This window comes from Rutilus rutilus, assembly GCF_951802725.1.
Source record: "Rutilus rutilus genome assembly, chromosome: 9".
Taxonomy (NCBI): domain Eukaryota; kingdom Metazoa; phylum Chordata; class Actinopteri; order Cypriniformes; family Leuciscidae; genus Rutilus; species Rutilus rutilus.
Window position 1 is genome coordinate 44152307 of NC_140223.1, and position 21206 is coordinate 44173512.

General features: G+C 40.6%; 5 protein-coding genes across 5 annotated transcripts; all 5 read left to right on the forward strand.

Annotated features, from left to right (window-relative positions):
• Positions 1–2145: 2145 nt before the first annotated feature.
• LOC311296557 (uncharacterized protein) lies at positions 2146–2927 on the forward strand. The gene has a single exon (XM_084418383.1). It carries the CDS (start codon positions 2155–2157, stop codon positions 2785–2787), a length of 633 nt encoding a protein of 210 aa, XP_084274509.1. The 5' UTR covers positions 2146–2154; the 3' UTR covers positions 2788–2927.
• Positions 2928–3709: 782 nt separating this feature from the next.
• On the forward strand, positions 3710–4198 carry LOC311296563 (histone H2A). The gene has a single exon (XM_084418388.1). It carries the CDS (start codon positions 3726–3728, stop codon positions 4110–4112), a length of 387 nt encoding a protein of 128 aa, XP_084274514.1. The 5' UTR covers positions 3710–3725; the 3' UTR covers positions 4113–4198.
• Positions 4199–5978: 1780 nt separating this feature from the next.
• On the forward strand, positions 5979–7213 carry LOC311296559 (histone H3.2). The gene has a single exon (XM_084418385.1). The coding sequence runs from the start codon at positions 6064–6066 to the stop codon at positions 6472–6474; it is 411 nt and encodes a 136-aa protein (XP_084274511.1). The 5' UTR covers positions 5979–6063; the 3' UTR covers positions 6475–7213.
• Positions 7214–8394: 1181 nt separating this feature from the next.
• Positions 8395–8885, forward strand: LOC311296566 (histone H4). Its single transcript, XM_084418391.1, has one exon. It carries the CDS (start codon positions 8423–8425, stop codon positions 8732–8734), a length of 312 nt encoding a protein of 103 aa, XP_084274517.1. The 5' UTR covers positions 8395–8422; the 3' UTR covers positions 8735–8885.
• A 565-nt stretch (positions 8886–9450) lies between these two features.
• LOC311296564 (histone H2B-like) lies at positions 9451–10658 on the forward strand. The gene has a single exon (XM_084418389.1). It carries the CDS (start codon positions 9580–9582, stop codon positions 9952–9954), a length of 375 nt encoding a protein of 124 aa, XP_084274515.1. The 5' UTR covers positions 9451–9579; the 3' UTR covers positions 9955–10658.
• The last annotated feature ends 10548 nt before the right edge of the window (positions 10659–21206 follow it).

The window sequence follows — 21206 nt, forward strand, 5'->3', positions numbered from 1 at the left end:
AAGGATAATTTTTTGCTTCAATATTCGTGAAAAGAGACTTTTCCCCGCAGCGTCTTAGCTAAGACGCAGTACTCGTTCCCTCTTCTAGAGAGAACCGAGGTTACGTTAGTAACCGAGTACGTTTTCAGCAGTTGTCGCGCCTCCCTTTCTTCATGTGTTCAATACTTTTTCCCTGTGTCATTTCACATTATTACACATAACTTAATTTCTGAACTTATTTTTGTTTGTTTCTTTGTATGTATGGCTTACTTGGGTTGTTACCAACATCTGGTGAAAATTTCATGTCAATAGCACCTTTGGAAATATATTTACTGAGAAAAATGATGACGTGTTCAATACTTATTTTCCCCGCTGTATCTAACATATACTGCAAATATATTACTATTTCATCAATCAGTTTTTAATAGTGGTTAAATCAAAATATACCAAAATTACAATCTCGAGGGCTTGGAGCCAGAGGGGCGTAAGTGGCATTCTGGGCGAATATGAGTTCAATAAAAGGTCTCGATGAGCTCTATCCAATGGTGCCAAAAATACCTATCTGAGATCAAACTGTATTGAATAAGGCAACAAAACAATAAAGACCAAACCAGAAGGGCCAGAAGGGCGTAAATGTAGTCTGTTGCCCTAAAACAGCATTCAAAATGGCTGACACAACTGGAACAACAGGGAACTGTCTGAGGCAGAAAAAATGAATAATGTAATGAAATAAATTGAACAACTCATGAATTGCCAATCAGAAGTGCGTTTAGAAAGTTCAGTGACTTTTATTACAGTCTGTACTGGTCAGCAGATGCCCAGAATGGAAAAGTGAAATGAGTAAAAAAGAAAAGAAAAAATGAATGAATGAGTAAAATGAAAATTAATTACTTGTTCAAGTGTTATTCAAGTGTTAATTATTCAATCAATTCCCCTTTTGACCAATTATTTTATGCATTGTTCAGCAGATACGCCCAATATGTCCATAGAAGACTTGGAAATGTTTGGTGTCAAAAAGGCGTATCTGACGGTTTTGCCTTTTTTTCTTTTTTTTTTATGTTTTAGAACATGCTCATTGTGTTAATATGCCATAAGTTTATTACTTAAATACTCATTTGTGTAAGTATACCTATATGGTTGCAATGTTTGTGGTTTAAGGTTAATAATACAGGTCAAAATGTTGTTTGAGCTCTCCTGTAAAGTTTGTCAAAAGCCACTTACGCCCCTCTGGCTCCAAGCCCTCGCGAGTGACCTGCGCTTTATTATTTACATTCATTTAGCAGATGATTTTATCCAGAGACTTATGGAGGAATACAGTCTTAAGGAGGCAATGATATAAGATATTCATTTCAAAGTTTCAAACATTGTCCAGAAAAGTACAAGCTAGAACAAGGAGGGAAGTAAGAAATAGTGAGAAAAAGAAGTAGTTTTTAAGTCACTTATTGCTTTAAATGAGAAACTCATTCAGATGAGCTTTAACACAATCATCATTCACAAGCCGAAACCCAAATGATGATTTACATTTTTATATAGAGATGATATGATGTACATCCACTTATGAAAACAAGTAAAACATTAACTCTGTGTGATCAGTATTGATGATGATGAGGATTATTAAGGCCAGAGATGAGAGTCAGAGACAGACTCTGGATGATGTTCTTGTGCTTCAGTCGGCCCAAAACACCATCTGTGTCAAAGCCTCCCCTCGACCCTCACTGATGCTGATTTCATTAAAGTCTCTTTCAGACTGTTTGCTGAACACACAGAGGACGCCTTCAGACTTTTACACACTTTTACATTAAAACTATCCATCACATTTCCCCGCAGCTTTTCCCCGCGGCTGATGCTCGCCTTGGATTTGATCTGACGGAGGCAAAAGAAACATTTCCTCTTCGCGTATTTTAGTCTCTAATGAAAGCCCAGAACCTCTGCTTGCTGTTCACTTTGTTTTAATCGCGACAAACTATCGTATCGCTCCAGTTTTGGCCCAAATGTAAGAGAAGAAAACACAAGAGTCCGCGGCTCGTGGACGCGCACAGACACCGAGCGGGCAGGTTGAGTCTACGAGGTTCTCATGTGTAGTTTAAGAGCGCAGCGCCGCGAGAGCTGATCATTGATCGCTGAAAGCAGACCGTGTGTGAAACCCTGCAGATCATCATCCGATCAGAGAGAGAGATGGCAGAAACCTCCCCCGCCCCGGCCGCTGCCGCCCCGGCCAAAGCGCCCAAGAAGAAGTCCGCTACTGCGAAAGCCAAGAAAGCAGGTCCCGGCGTCGGCGAGCTGATCGTCAAAGCGGTGTCCGCGTCCAAGGAGAGGAGCGGCGTGTCCCTCGCCGCGCTGAAGAAGGCGCTCGCTGCCAGCGGCTACGACGTGGAGAAGAACAACTCCCGCGTCAAGATCGCCATCAAGAGCCTGGTGACTAAAGGCACTCTGGTGCAGGTCAAGGGAACCGGCGCCTCGGGCTCCTTCAAGCTCAACAAGCAGCAAGCCGAGAGCAAGAAGAAGCCCGCGGCCAAGAAACCCGCGGCTCCTAAAGCGAAGAAGCCCGCGGCCAAGAAACCCGCCGCCGCCAAGAAGCCCAAGAGCGCCGCGGCAAAGAAGCCCGCAGCCGCGAAGAAATCGCCCAAGAAGGCCAAGAAACCCGCCGCCAAGGCCGCTAAGAAGGCGACGAAGAGCCCCAAGAAGGCGAAGAAGCCCGCGGCCGCGAAGAAAGCAGCCAAGAGCCCGAAAAAGGCCAAGGCGGCGAAACCGAAGGCGGCAAAGCCTCAAGCCGCCAAGCCTAAAAGGGGACCTCCCAAGAAGAGATGAACACTCGCTGTTCCTCAACGGCTCTTTTCAGAGCCACCCACTGACCCGAGTAAAGAGCAGCACTCGAGCGCTGTGAGCTAACAGACCAGATGTGCATTCAGGCCACTCGGTCTAATGTAATCTGAACAAACAATAGAAAACACTTTAAGGTTCATTAGTTAACATGAACTAACAATGAGCAATACTGCATTTATTAATCTTAGTTAATATTAATTTCAACATTTACTAATACATGATTAAAATCAAAGGTTGTATTTGCTAACATTATGCACTGTGAAAAACATGAACAATGAACAGCTGTATTTTTATTAACTAACATTAACAAAGATTAATAAATATGTATTGCTCATTGTTAGATTGTGTTAGTTAATACATTAACTAATTCTAACTAATGAACCTTAATGTACAGTGTTACTATAAAACACTTTATATCTAAAATGAGTCAAAAGATTCCAAAAGAAACTGATTACAGGTAAAAATGGCCAAAAAGGTTATGAGGGTTCAGACAGTGATCACAGTTCAGATAAGATTTATAACAGTACAGAATATACACACACAACAGAATTATGACAATACAAACAACAAGCAGTGATTTAACTCCAATATTTACAATAGGAACATAATTCTGTAGAGTATCAGACGGTTAATGTGCGCAGAATATACAGTGTGTGTGAAAGGTGAAGCACGTTTGTTGGGAACAGCGTATAATATACTTTTTTTTTACTTTTACAATGTTGTACAAATATTTTATTGGTTTCATCTCTTCTGTCAGCGTAATTAAGGAGGTTGGGCTTCGGAGGGAAGTTCAGTGATTGGTTGAAATCTTCTCAGACTCTCAGCCAATGGGCGACTGGCTCTCTCGGCTAAAGGCAGTGTGTGGAGGCGCTGCTCTTCATTCTGTTCTCTTAGACTGAAGGTTCTGGAAAGTCACTGTTAAAATGAGCGGCAGAGGCAAAACCGGCGGCAAAGCGCGAGCAAAGGCCAAGACTCGCTCGTCCAGGGCAGGGCTGCAGTTCCCCGTCGGCCGTGTCCACAGGCTCCTTCGCAAAGGCAACTACGCCGAGCGCGTCGGTGCCGGAGCTCCCGTGTATCTGGCGGCTGTGCTCGAGTATCTGACCGCGGAGATCCTGGAGTTGGCTGGAAACGCCGCTCGGGACAACAAGAAGACCCGCATCATCCCCCGGCACCTGCAGCTGGCGGTGCGCAATGACGAGGAGCTGAACAAGCTTCTGGGCGGAGTGACCATCGCTCAGGGCGGCGTGTTGCCCAACATCCAGGCCGTGCTGCTGCCCAAGAAGACCGAGAAGCCCGCCAAGGCCAAATGAGGCTCCAGTCTGGCTCTCTGACCCCCAAAGGCTCTTTTCAGAGCCACACACTTCATCTCAAAGAGCTTTTCTGTGTTCATGCTTATAACGCCTTAAACCCGTTTGGTTGAGGAGAAACATGACATCTTTAGTGGAGCAAAACTAGGGACCTATTCACACCCCAACCCATCTCTCCTTATACATAACATCATGTCTGACAAGACGGTTTGGATATTAATAGATTATCCAAAATCAAAAACGCTGTTTCTGGGATAAGGTCATATTTCAGTCCCACAGACTTTATAAAGTTCACCAAAATTGCTTGTCATGATACTTTGGTATGTCCATTATAATGAATACAAATAATTTTAGTACTTCAAGAATATTTAACAAAATGTGCAATCTATACGTTTTGTTCCTGCAATATTGTATTTGTTACTTTATTGTGAAAAATATATATTTTTTAATTAATTAAAAATAATAATTAAAAAACAGACTAAAATGAAGGCATTTCTTGCTGATCACTGACATGTTAAAGACTAACACAATAAAAGAGTGGTTTAGTTAAACATCTAAATTGAAAACATAAAAAAATAAAGACCACAGACAAACAATTTGTCTATTTTTAACTTCCGCCCCATAAAAATGTGAGAATTATCATAAATATTTCATGGGTAGTTATTAAATTGTTATGAGGGACACACTGGGAATTAAGGCGAGTATTTCAGAACAAATAAATCCAGCAATGTGAGAATAAAGCCGTTACACTGATTGATTATTATTATTATTATTTTATTAAACATTACAGAGCATTAAAGCAACAAAACAAATAAGACTAAAAGATACACAGACACAAATAAGTTGCCAGGGCAACAAAAAACAAAACAAAAATTATCACAATATCTTGATGTATAAATATTATTATTATTATTAATAAATCAAGTTATTATAGAATTTGGAGTGAAAATAAGCTATTTCCCTAGGATTATTGAGAACTTTATCATTTATGGAGATGATCGATAGACATATTCACAGCATTGGATCTTGTCCAACCATCTTTAGCTGTGGATCTATACAGAAAAATAAAATACATATCATATAAAATATATATATATATATAAAAAAGGCTGAATTTTGCTCTCCTTCTTCCAGCATTTGTTCTGGATCTAACACAGGCTTCTTCAGCTGTGGATCTGCAGGGCATCTCATGTATTTGGTGGAATATTCAGTGCTTTATATCTGTCAATGGTTCCTTAAATGATACAGCAGATTCATCCTCTATTAATCTATTTTGCTTTGCTATATTACTTCCACATTTTCTTAAGAACTTCCCTAATTCATATTTTAAAAGCTCCCCGTTACGTCCATAAGCTTTTTGTGATTCAGCCCTTTCCCAGTAAATCTGGATTAGTTCAATAATCTGTTGTTTGGCCTTTTCATATTTAAGGATGGAGCTGTTTCATTTCCAGAGCGACGCTTTAGAGGCAGTAATTGCCATATTTTGCGACAAAATAACTAAAATATAAATGTCATTATGGTCAGTCCCTAATATGAGGCTGTTGCTAATATTAATAGAGATATTATTCATGTTTTACAAATCAACCAATAATCAATTCTGGACTGCCTTGAACGGTCTTTGTTACTCCAGGTGTGCTGTATTACATCCTAATACTTTTCTCTGCAGATGTCAACTATGTGTGTCAAATTTATCCATAAATGCTACAATATTTGAATTTGAGGAGGGAAATGTAGGAATGTATCAGGAAAGCAGTAACTGAACAAAAGCGTGTTGAGCGGGAAACCCTCCGCTTGTTTGAAAAGAGGAAACGCGCAGTCATTGGCTAGCAGTCATAGCACACGTCACACACTAGCCAATCACAAGCCTCTGCATCATCGCGACACTATGAGCCCGTGACGGTATTTATTCCCGCGCCAGCAGGAGCGAGAGAGAGAAGAAACTCAAACTGCAGCCATGGCGAGAACCAAGCAGACCGCTCGTAAATCCACCGGCGGCAAAGCCCCGAGGAAGCAGCTCGCGACTAAAGCAGCGCGGAAGAGCGCGCCCGCCACCGGCGGCGTCAAGAAGCCCCATCGGTACCGGCCCGGGACCGTGGCTCTGCGGGAGATCCGCCGCTATCAGAAGTCCACCGAGCTGCTGATCCGCAAACTGCCTTTCCAGCGGCTGGTGAGAGAAATCGCCCAGGACTTCAAGACGGACCTGCGCTTCCAGAGCTCCGCTGTCATGGCCCTGCAGGAGGCCAGCGAGGCTTATCTGGTGGGTCTGTTTGAGGACACCAACCTGTGCGCCATCCACGCCAAGAGGGTCACCATCATGCCCAAGGACATCCAGCTGGCGCGCCGCATCCGCGGAGAGCGCGCTTAAACCCGTCGCCGCTGCTGTGCACGCGCGTCAAACCCAACGGCTCTTTTCAGAGCCACATCACTTCCTGTAAACGAGTCTTATTTCCAGTGTAACGCAGAGTATAAGCAACAGGGTCCTGCAGGGGTGGATCTCGGTGATGCCAGATCTGAGCAACTATGAGGGGAAAAAAGCATACAAATAATTAAATATCCAGACTATCGCCTTATACTGTTTCTTTAAATATACAAGAGCCATTCTGCAGAATCAAAATGAACTCTAAAATAGCTTGTATTATTAGGTGTCACGCACATTAAGCAAACTATACATTAAAACTGTATAATTAAAAATAAACAAAACATTTGTTTCATGTCCCCACTCTCTATCTCTAAACTTTACCATGAAATGTATTTATTAAAATCCAACAGAATTGTTTTGTTTGCAGTGTTTTATCACTCTATATCCAATCTATGCTTTAAATGTTTTTTTTTTTTTTGTATCATTAGAAAAAATATTTGATTTAATATTTTAGATAAAATACACATTTTAGTTGTGTTTTCACAGAGTCCCGTTACACACACTGTTACACACACACACCCTCTGAAAAACTTGGATCATTCCACAGGACACATTCCCAACAGGAAGTTGCATCATCTGGATCTTCTGAAGGCCAAAGGAAGACCAAAAGTTCATCCTCTCATTTTAATTTCTGTATATTTGATGAAATTGTAAATATGACTAAGGTGGTCCATCTCAACATACTGTCCTGTTACCTAAATTATTTTGTTGATTTTAAAAATAAATATGAACTTTTGGTGAGTCGATCTGCTCAGTGTCCTCATGATATTAGCATGTGTCTGATAACTTTATGCTTAAACTCAATCCTGTTACTTTCAGTCCTGTTGCTGAACTGTAGAATAACAGGAGTGAGTCCAGTCCTCTGTTTTGTTGATTTAATACTGTAAATATTACTTGATATAATACTATTCACCTGAAGTATGAGTTTTAAGGTTGCAGTTGCTTAAACTGTAGACATTAGTATTATAGTTTTACAATGTGAACACGTTCCTTCCAGGAGCCAGTCCACCACTGAGTGACTTACAGGCTTTATCTGTGTCTTATACTGTAGAAGAAGGAGAGAACACACACTGCAGGAGCAGACACACTCACGGCATCGCAAGGGAAGGGACAAACTACTTTCATTTATTTCTAAAAAAATAAAGTTAAACCACTGTTTTTTTTTATCAGTTTTATCAATTTTGAATAGTTAAATGTGTGTAGTATTAGATTGTGTTGAAATAAAGTTTAATTTTTAAGAGTTACAACAAGCAAATGTCACCCATTCGGTGGAATGGCCCACAATTGTCAATTTCTGTTTTATATGCTGGGACTGGGAGTTTATGGCCTGTGGATCAGACAGCCAGTGATTAGCATGACTGAATGAGGAGCGCCTGTTATTAAGCAGAGATGCAGATTATAGAGCGTTTTAACCACATTTATCACTTCAACAAAACCAATGCCTGAACATGTGAGAGTGAATTGGAACTGGAGTTCAGATATTCCCCATATGTAGGGTTTACCAGGACACACACACACACACACACACACACACACACGCGTGCGCGCGCATAAACAGAATAATATAACATATGCCACTATTCATAATTTTAATCAATATTGTGATATGATGTCTTGTGTCCCTATTTGTTTACTTTGCTGTTCATCTCTGTTCATTATCAACCAGTACTACTGTAAATTACATGATCTGAAACATTATTACTGTAATATTTCATATAAAACAAAGGAGAGGCTCCATCAGATCGGGGTGGCGGTTACATTCCACGTGACCATGTGACGCTGCGCTGGTTTCTCTCAGGTCCTGTTAGCGAGTATAAAAGGCCTCCCTTCAACGCTCACAGTCATATCTACTCTTCGTCACCGTGTGAGCATCGCATCAATCCTGTAAAGCATCATGTCTGGAAGAGGCAAAGGCGGGAAAGGGCTCGGGAAAGGAGGCGCGAAGCGTCACCGTAAAGTTCTGCGCGATAACATCCAGGGAATCACCAAACCCGCCATTCGGCGTCTGGCGCGTCGCGGCGGCGTCAAGCGCATCTCCGGGCTGATCTACGAGGAGACCCGCGGTGTGTTGAAGGTGTTCCTGGAGAACGTGATCCGCGATGCCGTCACCTACACCGAGCACGCCAAGAGGAAGACCGTCACCGCCATGGATGTTGTGTACGCGCTGAAGCGGCAGGGACGCACCTTGTACGGCTTCGGGGGATAAACGCCTGAAACACGAGAAACCGACGGACCCAACGGCTCTTTTAAGAGCCACACACTCCCGCACTTAAAAGAGTCCATGATTTAGCAGTGGCTGTCCATACAATTAACTATAAATGACTTAGTCATTGTGCTCTATTAACTAACTCAAAAATGATACGTATTGATGTTAACAGTATATTTTCATATTCTCTACTGAACAGTTAATATCAGAAATAATATATTAATTAAACAATGTTTATCCACTTAGAGATGCTAAAATGTTTTACAAAATGGACAAAATCAGAAATGGTACCAAAGTAAGCAGAAGTGAAAATGCAGAAAATAAAACCAGATATTTTTTTTTTTAACTCAAATGGGCTTTTATTTGCTACTATTTATAAATTATTTGCTACTAGTTTAAACAGCGGAATGAAGTTATGAGGAAAAGCTGTTTTTATAAAGGTCTGACTGTTATTGCTCTTTCCTCTAAAACCACTTATAAACACATTGAAAGAGATTTAAATACACGATTGTGCAGAATGTGTGTCTAGAACCGCTTATTTTTTCAAAATATCACTAAAATCTATAAAAAAATGAAAAGTGCGGGAAATGAAACAAAGGAAACTATGTCGTTCAAATATGGGGCGGTGGGCGGGGCTATTATTTAAGCGCCTGTGATTGGCCCTCGTTCCGCTATTGATGCTTTGAGTTGTCCAATGAAACACAAGTTTATGGGTTCGGCCAATGACAACAGGCAATCAGAAGGTTTGAGTGTCTCCTTGTAAATTAGCATAGGGCAGTGAATTAAAGCCTCTGTGTCGCTCCTGAGTTCACACTGATTCTTCAGTTTAGCGAACATTCAGCATCATGCCTGAACCAGCCAAGTCCGCGCCTAAGAAGGGCTCCAAGAAGGCCGTCGCTAAGACCGCCGGGAAAGGAGGAAAGAAGCGCAGAAAGTCCAGGAAGGAGAGTTACGCCATCTACGTCTACAAAGTGCTGAAGCAGGTTCACCCTGACACCGGCATCTCCTCCAAGGCGATGGGCATCATGAACTCTTTCGTCAACGACATCTTCGAGCGCATCGCCGGTGAGGCGTCTCGTCTCGCTCACTACAACAAGCGCTCCACCATCACGTCGAGAGAGATCCAGACCGCCGTGCGTCTGCTGCTGCCCGGAGAGCTGGCCAAACACGCCGTGTCTGAGGGCACCAAGGCCGTCACCAAGTACACCAGCTCCAAGTAGAGGAAAGAGGCGCTCACACACACAAAGGCTCTTTTAAGAGCCACACACTCACTCCTGGAAAAGAGCTGATTATGCCAGATGAGTAAATAATGGTATTTGTAAATATTAACTAAAAACGCTTAATTGTAGTGACCGTCACACGTATGTACGATTGCGGAGCTTTTGGGGTTCATCATGTGTTTATGGCACACACACACACCTTGTTTATTGCGAATGTTCATAATTGTTGCTGCAGAGTAATCGTACATGTGACGGCCACTTTCTCCTCAACCAACTGCGTTTATGGTGTTAATAAGAAAAGCGTTCTCTCTATCAGATAAAATGGCGGATCTACAAAGAGCCTTTGGGTTATGACAAAACACGCGTTGATCTGTTTATTTGGGTTTGTCGGCACTGATGAGAAGCGCTGTACTACATTTCCAGAGAAATAAAAGTAAATGAAACCAGGAAAAGAATATTTCAGCTTCCTGAGATTCTCTGAGAGTTTGATGTGTAAACTACTTATCAGATGTGGTTAACTTTCATTATACAAGGGGGAAAAGAGTAAACTGGTTATTAAACAGACAATAATAATTTGTGCAGAAATATAAACAGACTAATGTATATCATTAAAGTTTAATTTCAACCTGCCTAGATTACTGAACTGAAAACAAATATAAATATGAATGCTCTGTATTTGTTGAATATTTATTAAATCTTTTACTGAGGACACTGATGCCTGTTTTCTAATCCAATCATTAGAACTGCTTTAGAGTAGCAGAATATTGTACAGTAATCTCTCATAGGTGCCATTGTGTCATAACTTTCATTTCAATTAAATGAAATTACTCTCATGAATATTGTTTCAGTGAAAAACCTCCCGACCTTTTCCCAGTAAATGCATTTCTATGCTTTTCGTGATGTTTGGTACATTTAAACAGACATTTTCTGAAGTGTGTAAATACATGTGGGTCGTTCCTTCAGTTCGGTGAGTTTTATATCCTCATGAAAAAACAATACTGCATATTTTAGCTACATAAAATGTTAATTAATTTTCATGCCACATGGTTTTCCATCAATAGACAGTTAACTAACAAACAAATGGATAATAATGATTAGTACTTAATGATAACACTATTTAAAACAGACCTTGATTAAGCTCTTTGATACCAATCTTTCATTTGAAAGTCACGTGTCTAGTATCTGTAAAACCGCATTTTTCCATCTTAAAAATATATCTAAATTACGTCATATGCTCTCATTGACAAATGCGGAACAATTAGTCCATGCGTTCATGACCTCAAGGCTAGATTATTGTAATGCTCTACTGGGTGGTTGCCCTGCACGCTTAATAAACAAACTACAGCTGGTCCAAAACGCAGCAGCTCGAGTTCTTACCAGAACCAGGAAGTAAGACCATATTAGCCCAGTTCTGTCAAAACTGCATTGGCTCCCTATTAAACATCGCATCAATTTTAAAATATTGCTGATTACTTACAAAGCACTAAATGGTTTAGCTCCGCGGTACTTGAGCGAGCTCTTAACGCATTATACTCCTTCACGTCTATTGCGATCTCAAAATTCCGGCCAGTTGATAATACCTAGAATATCTAAATCGACTGCTGGCGGTAGATCCTTTTCCTATTTAGCACCAAAACTTTGGAACAGCCTTCCTACCATTGTCCGGGAAGCAGACACACTCTGTCAGTTCAAATCTAGATTAAAGACACATCTCTTTGACATAGCGTTCACATAATACATTATAGACTTCTATAATTCAATATTAGGCTGCATAGATTAGGTCAGCTGGAACCGGGAACACTTCCCATAAATCCTGATGTACTTGTTACATCATGAGAAGAATGGCATCTACGCTAATTTTAGTGTCTTTGTTTATCCCAAGGTTTTCCCGCAGCCTGCCGGATCCAGGCCGTTTCCAGATCTGATGAAGGACCTTCGCCTGGACCCGGTGTCAACGCAGTGCTGAAGGGCCAACTAGTCTCTCCCTATGGAGGATCCCTTTCCCACTCTACAGATAACGCGTCGTCGGGAAAACTCAATTTGCGTATCTACCCCGAATTGATAAAATAAAATAAAATTCTGAATCAAAACTATAAGGAAACACCAGTAATTTGTTTAGGTTTGGTTTGTAGGGAATTCCAAACCTGCACACATATATTCAAACGCACATAACTATAGAACCTGTTCTTAATGCGCATCTGAACGCCATCAGCGTTTCTCACAGGTTCGCGTTTAAAGTCTGTGTAGAGAGAATGGTGTCGTCTTGGCGGCCCTAATTTAAAAACAAATGATCGTTGCGACGGAAGCGAATCAATCAAAACTAACTTTAGCTGGAAAATAACTTTATTAAAGAACCGCTATAAAGCCAAAACAATCTTACGTTATATTATACATTTATCTCTGTGAAGCTGCTTTGAGACAATCTACATTGTTAAAAGCGCTATATAAATGAAGATGACTTGACTTGACTTGACAATCAGTTTCCCTTGTCCTCAATCATGTTTTCTCAGCTTCACTTTAAAATAAAGGTTTCATTTTTATAATATACGAGATATAAATCAAATCTTGAGTTTTCAGCTGTGGAGGTTTGGACACAGTTATATGACTGTCATACATTATTATAACCCCTGTCAACCTTTGGTCTTGTCATATCTTGATGAGATAATGGAGAGGGTAAGATGTCCTGTTATATGGATTGGAGATTTTAATGCACATCATCCAGTATGGTGGAGTGATCACATGGAGACAAATGGTGTTAGTAGAAGGATTATTTGAAAAGTACGAGTTGGTGTTAAATGATGGAAGGCCGATATTGTGAGGAATACTGGCAGCCATGTAGATTTATTAATTGCCTCATCAAACTGAGCTAGAGTTGGTGAAGGGGCTGTTATATACAGGTGCGCATGCGTGCTAAAGATGAACGATGTGCACCAGAGAACGTGGAGGAAGCGCTTTTGAGTACCAACATTTTGGGGGACACGGACACGCTTACTGGAGTCGGATTTTCCCCATCTCTGGTAAGATAGCAGTCATGATTAGGGCAGCACGATAATGTGTTTTAGCGATGTGCTTATCCGCAAAATAGTCACATCACAGGATGTGCAATGTCAAGTACAGAGATCTTAGTTGATTGGTTTCGGTTCGGAACGCATGTGATTCGCGGATTGATTGCAAAGTTTACACATCATAGAGTGAAAGTTTATTACTTGCATGTTTTTTCATCAGTCCTGTCAGTTTAAACATCAAGCGCAAGAACAAGACTGGAGCTCACGCGCTGTTTTGTGCGCGCACACAGAGCAACGCAGAAAGCACGTAAACGCAGAGTTCTTCCTCTTCTTTTGAGCTTGAACAGACACATGCACGCACAATGCCTGTCTCATTTTATGTCTGTACCTGAATATAGTTAGCCTTACCTGAAAAACATAAAGCACTACTTATTCCATGTGTGATGAGGACAGCTTGTAGGAGCAGTGTGCTGTGTAAAGTGTGAGTACCAAGCAGCATCTTCAGTGCTGGTTATAGGTTTCTATACGCTGATCATTATCCAGTTTTATGCAGGTTTGGTAGGGATTTGAGAAGTGGAAAAGAATGTCCCTAGATACTTTAAAATATACAACACATATATTTCTAAAACTAAATAGCAGTTTTGAGTAGTAGTATATGCTTGTTTTCTTTCACATGAAATACAATTAAATGTAATGCATAATGTGCAAAATCATTAAATTACATACTTGCCCTTTAGGACCTTCAGCATATTCTCTAAATCACATGACTTGCAAGAAGTGACATCATTTCCTTGAAAGCACAATCTGTAGGTATGAAGCCAAACCATTAAGCCGACCTGTAGAGGCAGGTGGGTGATCAGTTGATGTTCTGTGCTGGAAAAGTCCTTGTTTTTTTTTTCCATTTTCTTTTATCAGTATTAGGATTAATAATTAGGATTAATAATAATATATTGAGATTAGTGTTGGGAAAGGAGGGGGTTTTGGAGGCCCATGGCTTCACGGAGTGGTGAGGGTGGTGGGTGGCAAACGCTGGTTAGGGAAAGAGGGAGGCATCGAGCGAAATAACTGAAATATCAGGAGATGAAGTTAGGAGAAATGGAAGTACTGAAGAGTTAGTTGTGCTGTTTCAGTTAAGGCAGGGGTTCTCAACCTTTTGCAGTGGGGGCCCCCCTCCTCATTACTAGGCTATTGCTATAATTGGGAATTGGCACCAGACCTCTGATATGAATTTATGCTTTATTATTGTTATTATTACTAGGCCTAATAGTAGTCATATCATCTGCATTTTTTACAGAAGCTTGCAGGTAGGCGATGGTAATGTGAGACCTGAGGCTGCTTTGCCTTAGCCTGGGGTTCCCCATGCTGCGCTGCTAATCAGCATGGATTCCATGGACCAGATTTTCACCTCAGCTAGGGAACCAATCACAGAACGGGGAGGGAGCAGCAAGACGATGATGACATCTATGCGACACACCGAAGCAGTTTGTTTATATCTATGGATCCAACATGACAGACGTAAAAATATATGCATATTTTTAGGAACACATCTACAAAATTATGTCTGTATTTCAAGTTGATAAAATAATTTAAAATCCACATCAGTTTATTTGTGCCGACGCGCCACGCCCTCCCAGGATCTATAACGTTACCTAGGCTACTTTCACTTTTAAAAATTCCTCATAACCGCGCGCGCGATCTGCTTGCAGTGGTCGAGATGGATGCTGAGGAGTTGAAGAAAAGAATAGCTAGTGGAGATAGTAAAGTTGTCGACAATACGTCATCAAAAATCAAGTCCAGTGTGTGGGAGAAATTTGGAGTTATCTGAAGAAAATATTGTGAAAGGCTTTGCTGCAAACATTTTCGTGTTGGATAGCCGCAAATGTGGAACTTCATCCCTGAGGAAGCACGCAGAAACTGTGGTAACAAAGCAGTTCTATCGAACAGTATTTTTCATATTTAACACTGTTAAGTACAGTATGTGTGGTGTGCAGGGCGTGTTTGAGGCCAAAATGGTCAGATGTAGGCTAGACGAAATTGCGTGGCATATAGTGTTGTAGCCGCGTCTGTTCGATTGGTAAAATGTGATAAGGCTACTCAGTTTTGTGGTAACGTTAGCCATGTTCTTCATGTACCGGCCTTTTGACAGCTTCGGCTGAAGTTGTCCTTGTGTTAATTGTCGTGTAATAACTTCTGTATGACCTGGCAATAAACATTTTTGTAAGTGTGTCTATAATGCGATAGTCTAAACTGATTTTATTTAGGGTGCGGGTCGGGTGTCGGTTCTATTTTAAGCGGGTCGGGTGCAGATTTTAATTAGTGCTGCTGTCGGAAAACGCACACACACACACACACACACACACACACACACACACACACACATGAGAACTGGATTCGAGAAGACACACTAGGTGTAATCACACCACACTTATCCTTCCCTCTCCAGAAAACCCCAGCTCCTGCAACCATACTCAAAGAAAAAACACGATATCAACAAACTTGTAAAACAAAATATGGGTATGACACAAAGAAAAGACCAAATTGCTGCTTTCACAGACAATAAACTTATCAGCCATGCTGAAAAACAAACTCATTCCTGTTATTCTCTAACTGTCCTATCACAATAAAGGCAAAAATGCTCAACAACTATACTTAAAGCACACATTCACAGAACCTTCGAACCACAACAGAATTTCTTGACAGTCAAAATCTAAAACCAAAGTAGTCTAATTGCCTTACTTGAGTTCTGGGTTAGACTCCTGTGGCAGTGATGAGTCACTCATCATCTCCTCCTCCTCCTCTGGCATCCATGACATATCATGGTCGCTGTCTATGAGAGAGCTGGTCTCATCATCACTTTGAACAGGACTGGGCAGAGGGGTTGAAGTGGTCTTGACTTTTGGTGTTACTGTCTGTGTCCCCACACTGACCATCTTCGGCCTTACCTGAACAGCTGTGATTGAATGAAGGTCTTGCATTATAAAAAGACACAACCAAACCAATATGACAGCCTGGGTTACACACTCTAGAGTGGGTTCGCCAACTAGAAACTAACTCAATATAAGACCAATTATATCCTACCTGCTGAACGTCGCAAAGGTCTAATGTTGCACTGTGAGCCACTGTGATGGACAGATGCTGGTGGGTAATAGGCATCTGGGTCTACCTCTGGTTCTGGGTCAACATCCACTGTATGGCTGACTGTGGGTGCATCAATCCGTGACGGTCCCGCTGCATCTTCCAAAAGCTGAAGGAAATAAAGCAGTCAACATACATCCTTGAACAAATGGACTAATGATATTTTACTGCATTTTTAAAACAGGAAGAGAATAATAATAATAATAATAATAATAATAATTAATTACATTTATATAGCGCTTTTCTAGGTAGGCCTACTCAAAGCGCTTTTACATGAAAGGGGGGAATCTCCTCAACCACCACCAATGTGCAGCATCCACTTGGATGATGCAACGGCAGCCATATTGCGCCAGAACGCCCACCACACACCAGCTTACTGGTGGAGAGGAGACAGTGATGAAGCCAATCAGTATATGGGGATGATTAGGAGGCCATGATGGACAGAGGCCAAGGGGCAAATTTGGCCAGGATGCCGGGGTTACACCCCTACTCTTTTTCGAAGGACATCCTGGGATTTTTAATGACCACAGAGAGTCAGGACCTCGGTTTAACGTCTCATCCGAAGGATGTATGTGGGAATAATGCGAAACACTAAAATTACAACATAATGACAAGGTTGCTGACTATGATCACAATGCTAACGTTAGCTAGGCAATTGCTACAATCAAATGAGTATTTATAAGAGTAAGGCCATACGTATTTTTGACATCAAATCGTGTTTTCACATAAACCACGCAATTATCTTACTAGACTTACAGTGAGCACTTTCCGCTTCATCAGGGCATTCGACCGTCCGGCTCGTTGTTGACCAGCTCGCTGTCCCTCGTCGACCTCTTCTACTAACGTTACAGTAGCATACACCGTAGGCACCGCGTCAGCTACCAGTCTCATTCGGGTTTTAAATCCCATTTTATAACCCATGGGATCTCCAACAGCGTAGTCCTTCTCAGTGAAATGGGCGCTACAAATGACCGAAGACTTGGATACGGAAGCAGCACTGAAATCAGCGCGTTTGGTCCGAACAAACTTGACCCAGGCACGGAACACAGACCTGCTTTTTTGGGAAAAAGTGGACTCTGTGACCGGTTTTAACGGTGTTTTTGCACCCAGCAAAAACGCAGTAATTCACCATCGTGAAAATACGCCTGCGTATACCTAACTAACTAACTTAAATAACTAACTAACTTAAATAACTAACTAAATAAATAAATGTCCTAATCACTAATTCTCTCGCTCTATCACTCGTACAATTATCAACACAGCTCACAAACTTCTCCTCAACTCTGAACTGGGGAGGCGTCTCCCTCTTATGACGTCAAGCGATTCGTTTGGGGGGAGGAGCAGTTTTAAGCGAGTACTGAAAATAACGAACTTTTTCATCTTATATTCTGCCTTTAGGTATCGAAAAACCTAAAAAACAATACATCAACTTGTCAAACGTGTATTTCCCCTAACTATTTTGTGTTTATCTAAAAAAATAATTTAACCTGACATACACACTTTAACACTTTACTTAACCGTAACAAAATAGGGCGGATTAATCAACTGAATATCAATAAAGAAATTATACAGAACTCCACAATAATCTCACAAACTCTTAATGAACACTTTGTTGCAGTCTCTCAAGCTAATGAGACCCCATATTCACCCCATAGTCTCTCAAGCTAATGAGACCCCATATTCACCCCATAGTCTCTCAAGCTAATGAGACCCCATATTCACCCCATAGTCTCTCAAGCTAATGAGACCCCATATTCACATGCAACTTTAAAAAAAAAACCTGCCCCAAAATCTTTTTTTTTTCTTTTAAACCGATTTCACCTATTGATGTTTATCAAGCTATAGGAAAATTGAAGTTGAGTACTGGTGCTGGACCTGATGGAATGGAATCCAAGTTTATAAAATATGCATCACATATTTTGATGTTCCCCCTGGCATAATTATATAATTTATCTATAAATACAAACTCACTTCCACCTATTTGGAAGCTGGCTAGGGTATTGCCTGTTTTCAAGGGTGGAAAACCAGATGACTTGAATAACTACAGACCTATTTCTATTATATGTACAGTCCAAAAAATATTTGAGAAATGAATTTTCATGCAATTATGTGAATTTATTGAAGAACATGGTATCTTATCATCAGCACAATCTGGATTCCGACCTAATCATTCTACTGCCACAGCTCTCCTCAACTTTACAAATGATGTATATACAGCATTTGATGAAGGAAAATATACTGGAGCCATCTTTGTTGATTTTTCGAAAGCGTTTGATACAGCTGATCATTATTTACTCCTAGATCAATTGTATTCGATTGGCTTAAGCCAAAGATCTTTATTATGGTTTAATGCCTATTTACATGGTAGGCGTCAATACGTTGCTTTACAAAATACATGCTCCACTAGTATAATTATAGGTAAAGGTGTGCCTCAAGGCTCTGTGCTGGGGCCACTCCTTTTTTCTATTTATATTAATGATATGCCCTGAATTTGTTTATCCTGTAATGTCCATCTTTATGCTGATGAAACAGTCCTATATGCATCGTATAACCAGAAGGACCAGGTACAAAATGCATTACAATCGGATTTTATCATTGTCCAGAAATGGCTCAGAGAGCACAACCTTTTTCTTAATGAGAAAAAAAACATGCACTATGTTAAGTTGAGACCATCTAAAGTTACCACGAATGAAACACAAATCTGCATGAATGATGGAAGATCTCTTGTAAATGTAAATGCATTTAAGTACCTGGGTCTGTGGTTAGATACTGAGCTATCATTCAGTGCTCATATTGAAGCTACAGTCAAGAAAGTTAAACAATGCTTGTGTCAGTTGTACCGTTCAATTGATTGCTTTACATTTGGTACAAGAAAGCGTATTGCGCAGCAACTCCTATTACCGCTAATTGATTATGCAGATATTGTTTACCACACATCAAGTGTTACTTCTCTTAAAGCTCTAGATCTTTTATTTAATTCCATATGTAGATTTGTTTTAAGGTATCCATTTATGACACATCACTGCACGCTCTATGAAAAATTGGACTGGCTCCAACCTAAAGAAAGAAGAAGGTATCACTGGTATATGTTTATTTTTAATTGCACTAATTGTGCCAATAAATGTCCCCCTTATCTTCAACAATACTTTGTCAGACACATCTCAGCCTATCCCATACGACACTTGCTACATCCATTTGTTGCTACACCAAGAATCCATCGGGGAATTGGGAGAAGAGCATTTTGTCATAAAGCTCCTACGGACTGGAATAACCTCCCACTGTCACTGAAATCTATCACATCTTTACATTTATTTAAATCGGCACTATTTTCATATTTAAAGACACCATGTACATGTTTTAATGGAGGATTCTTTTTCTCAGATTATATTGTAGTAAATCTTGGGCTCATTAGAAAGCTGTAATGTCCTGTGAACAGCCTATGAGGCCTTTTTTTTTTTTTCAATGTAAACCATGTAAATTATTGTATAATTTGGGGAGGTGGTGGGTCTTCAGGGGGAACATGCTGTGAATGATGTCCTGTTGAGTTTGGTCTTTCTTTTTGTGCTGTCTTTCTTTTTACATGTGTTATTGTGTATTGTCATGTTTTGAGCATGTGTGGCTCTTGTTGTTATTTTCAATCAGTGATTGAAAGGACCCCCTTGAAAATGAGATGGTACATCTCAAGGGGCTATCCAAAATAAAAGAATAAAGAATACTGTATGACATAGAAACGACTTTGAAAGGGAGCCTACAAAAATTGGTCCTCTGAAGACTCTAGAAGCCTATCAGAACAGTGTGACAGGGTTGTTACTGGGTCAGAGCGTTATAGATGGTGTTAAATTTGATTCTGTTTTTAATCGTTTGAGACACTTTCTGCCATGTCTAGGGCATGATCTTTTCGAGGGGATTGTGTCGAACGGTCTTGCTTTGTATCTGTAAAGCTCAGGGAAATTGTAGAGCTTGTTTGTGCACCCAAGATTCACACCAATCGGGTTGCCTATCTCGAGGTTCTCCTCAGGGAGTATCTTCAGATGGAAGTGGATATTTTCCCAGATACCCCTGTCAAACCAAAACACCACTTCCTTCTCCACTATCCAGACCTAATTCTTAAATGTGGTCCTCTCATTCATCTTTGGACAATGCGGTTTGAGAGTAAGCACACATATTTTAACACAACTTCAAAAACCTCTCCAGTACTCTGGCAGAAAGGCACCAGTTGCTTCAGGCGTATCTTCATGCTGGTAATGTCTTTCCTCCTTTTCTTCAAGTATAGGTCAGGCTAATTAATTTAATACCCACATGTATAATTTCGCCATTCAGGAAGCTGAGAATAAGTATATGCTTCGTACTACTCAAAACTGCTATTTAGATTTATAATACCCAAACCTGCATAAAATTGGATAATGATCACTAGCCAGTGTATAGACCTTGTGTAGCCCCGTCCCTTTTCAGCGCTGCGCTCGGTGTCTTTTGACTTCCGGTCTGTATTTTCACAGCGATTTTGCGTGTTTATTAATGACCGGCTCGTTTTAAAATCTTCCCGGTCGACTGACATTTGTTAAGTCATCTGCTTTAAACATTACAGTCCTCATGATAACTTTTGTTAACTTTACATTAAGTAAATCCACTTCAAAGGCTAATTACTCCTGGACAGTAATGCCATAGAAATATACAGAGCGACCGCAAAAACGGAAGTTAAAAGACAATATTCTAAAGATGGCGGCGCCCTCGTTTCTCTATAACCTATAACCAGCACCTGAAGATGCTGCTTGGTGCTTTACACAGCACACTTCTCCTACAAGCTGTCCTCATCACACATGAAATAAGTAGTGCTTTATGTTTTTCAGGTAAGGCTAACTATATTCAGGTACAGACATAAAATAAGACAGGCATAGGCCTATTTCAAAAAATGGCGACCGTGACCGGAAGTAGGGTAGCGATTCTTCCGTTCGCACCACCGCCCATAAATATAAATCATAATATATTATTTATATATATATATAAATACAGAATCTGAATTAAAATGTGTTTGATTTAAGCCTACATTTCAAAATTTTGTGTCATAAAATTATATCGCGCATACAGCTCAACTAACGCGATCGTTATAAGGGT

Bases quoted from the DNA above. Each gene is read 5' to 3' on its own strand.
- LOC311296563 (XM_084418388.1), top strand. From the start codon at position 3,726: ATGAGCGGCAGAGGCAAAACCGGCGGCAAAGCGCGAGCAAAGGCCAAG.
- LOC311296557 (XM_084418383.1), top strand. From the start codon at position 2,155: ATGGCAGAAACCTCCCCCGCCCCGGCCGCTGCCGCCCCGGCCAAAGCG.
- LOC311296564 (XM_084418389.1), top strand. From the start codon at position 9,580: ATGCCTGAACCAGCCAAGTCCGCGCCTAAGAAGGGCTCCAAGAAGGCC.
- LOC311296566 (XM_084418391.1), top strand. From the start codon at position 8,423: ATGTCTGGAAGAGGCAAAGGCGGGAAAGGGCTCGGGAAAGGAGGCGCG.
- LOC311296559 (XM_084418385.1), top strand. From the start codon at position 6,064: ATGGCGAGAACCAAGCAGACCGCTCGTAAATCCACCGGCGGCAAAGCC.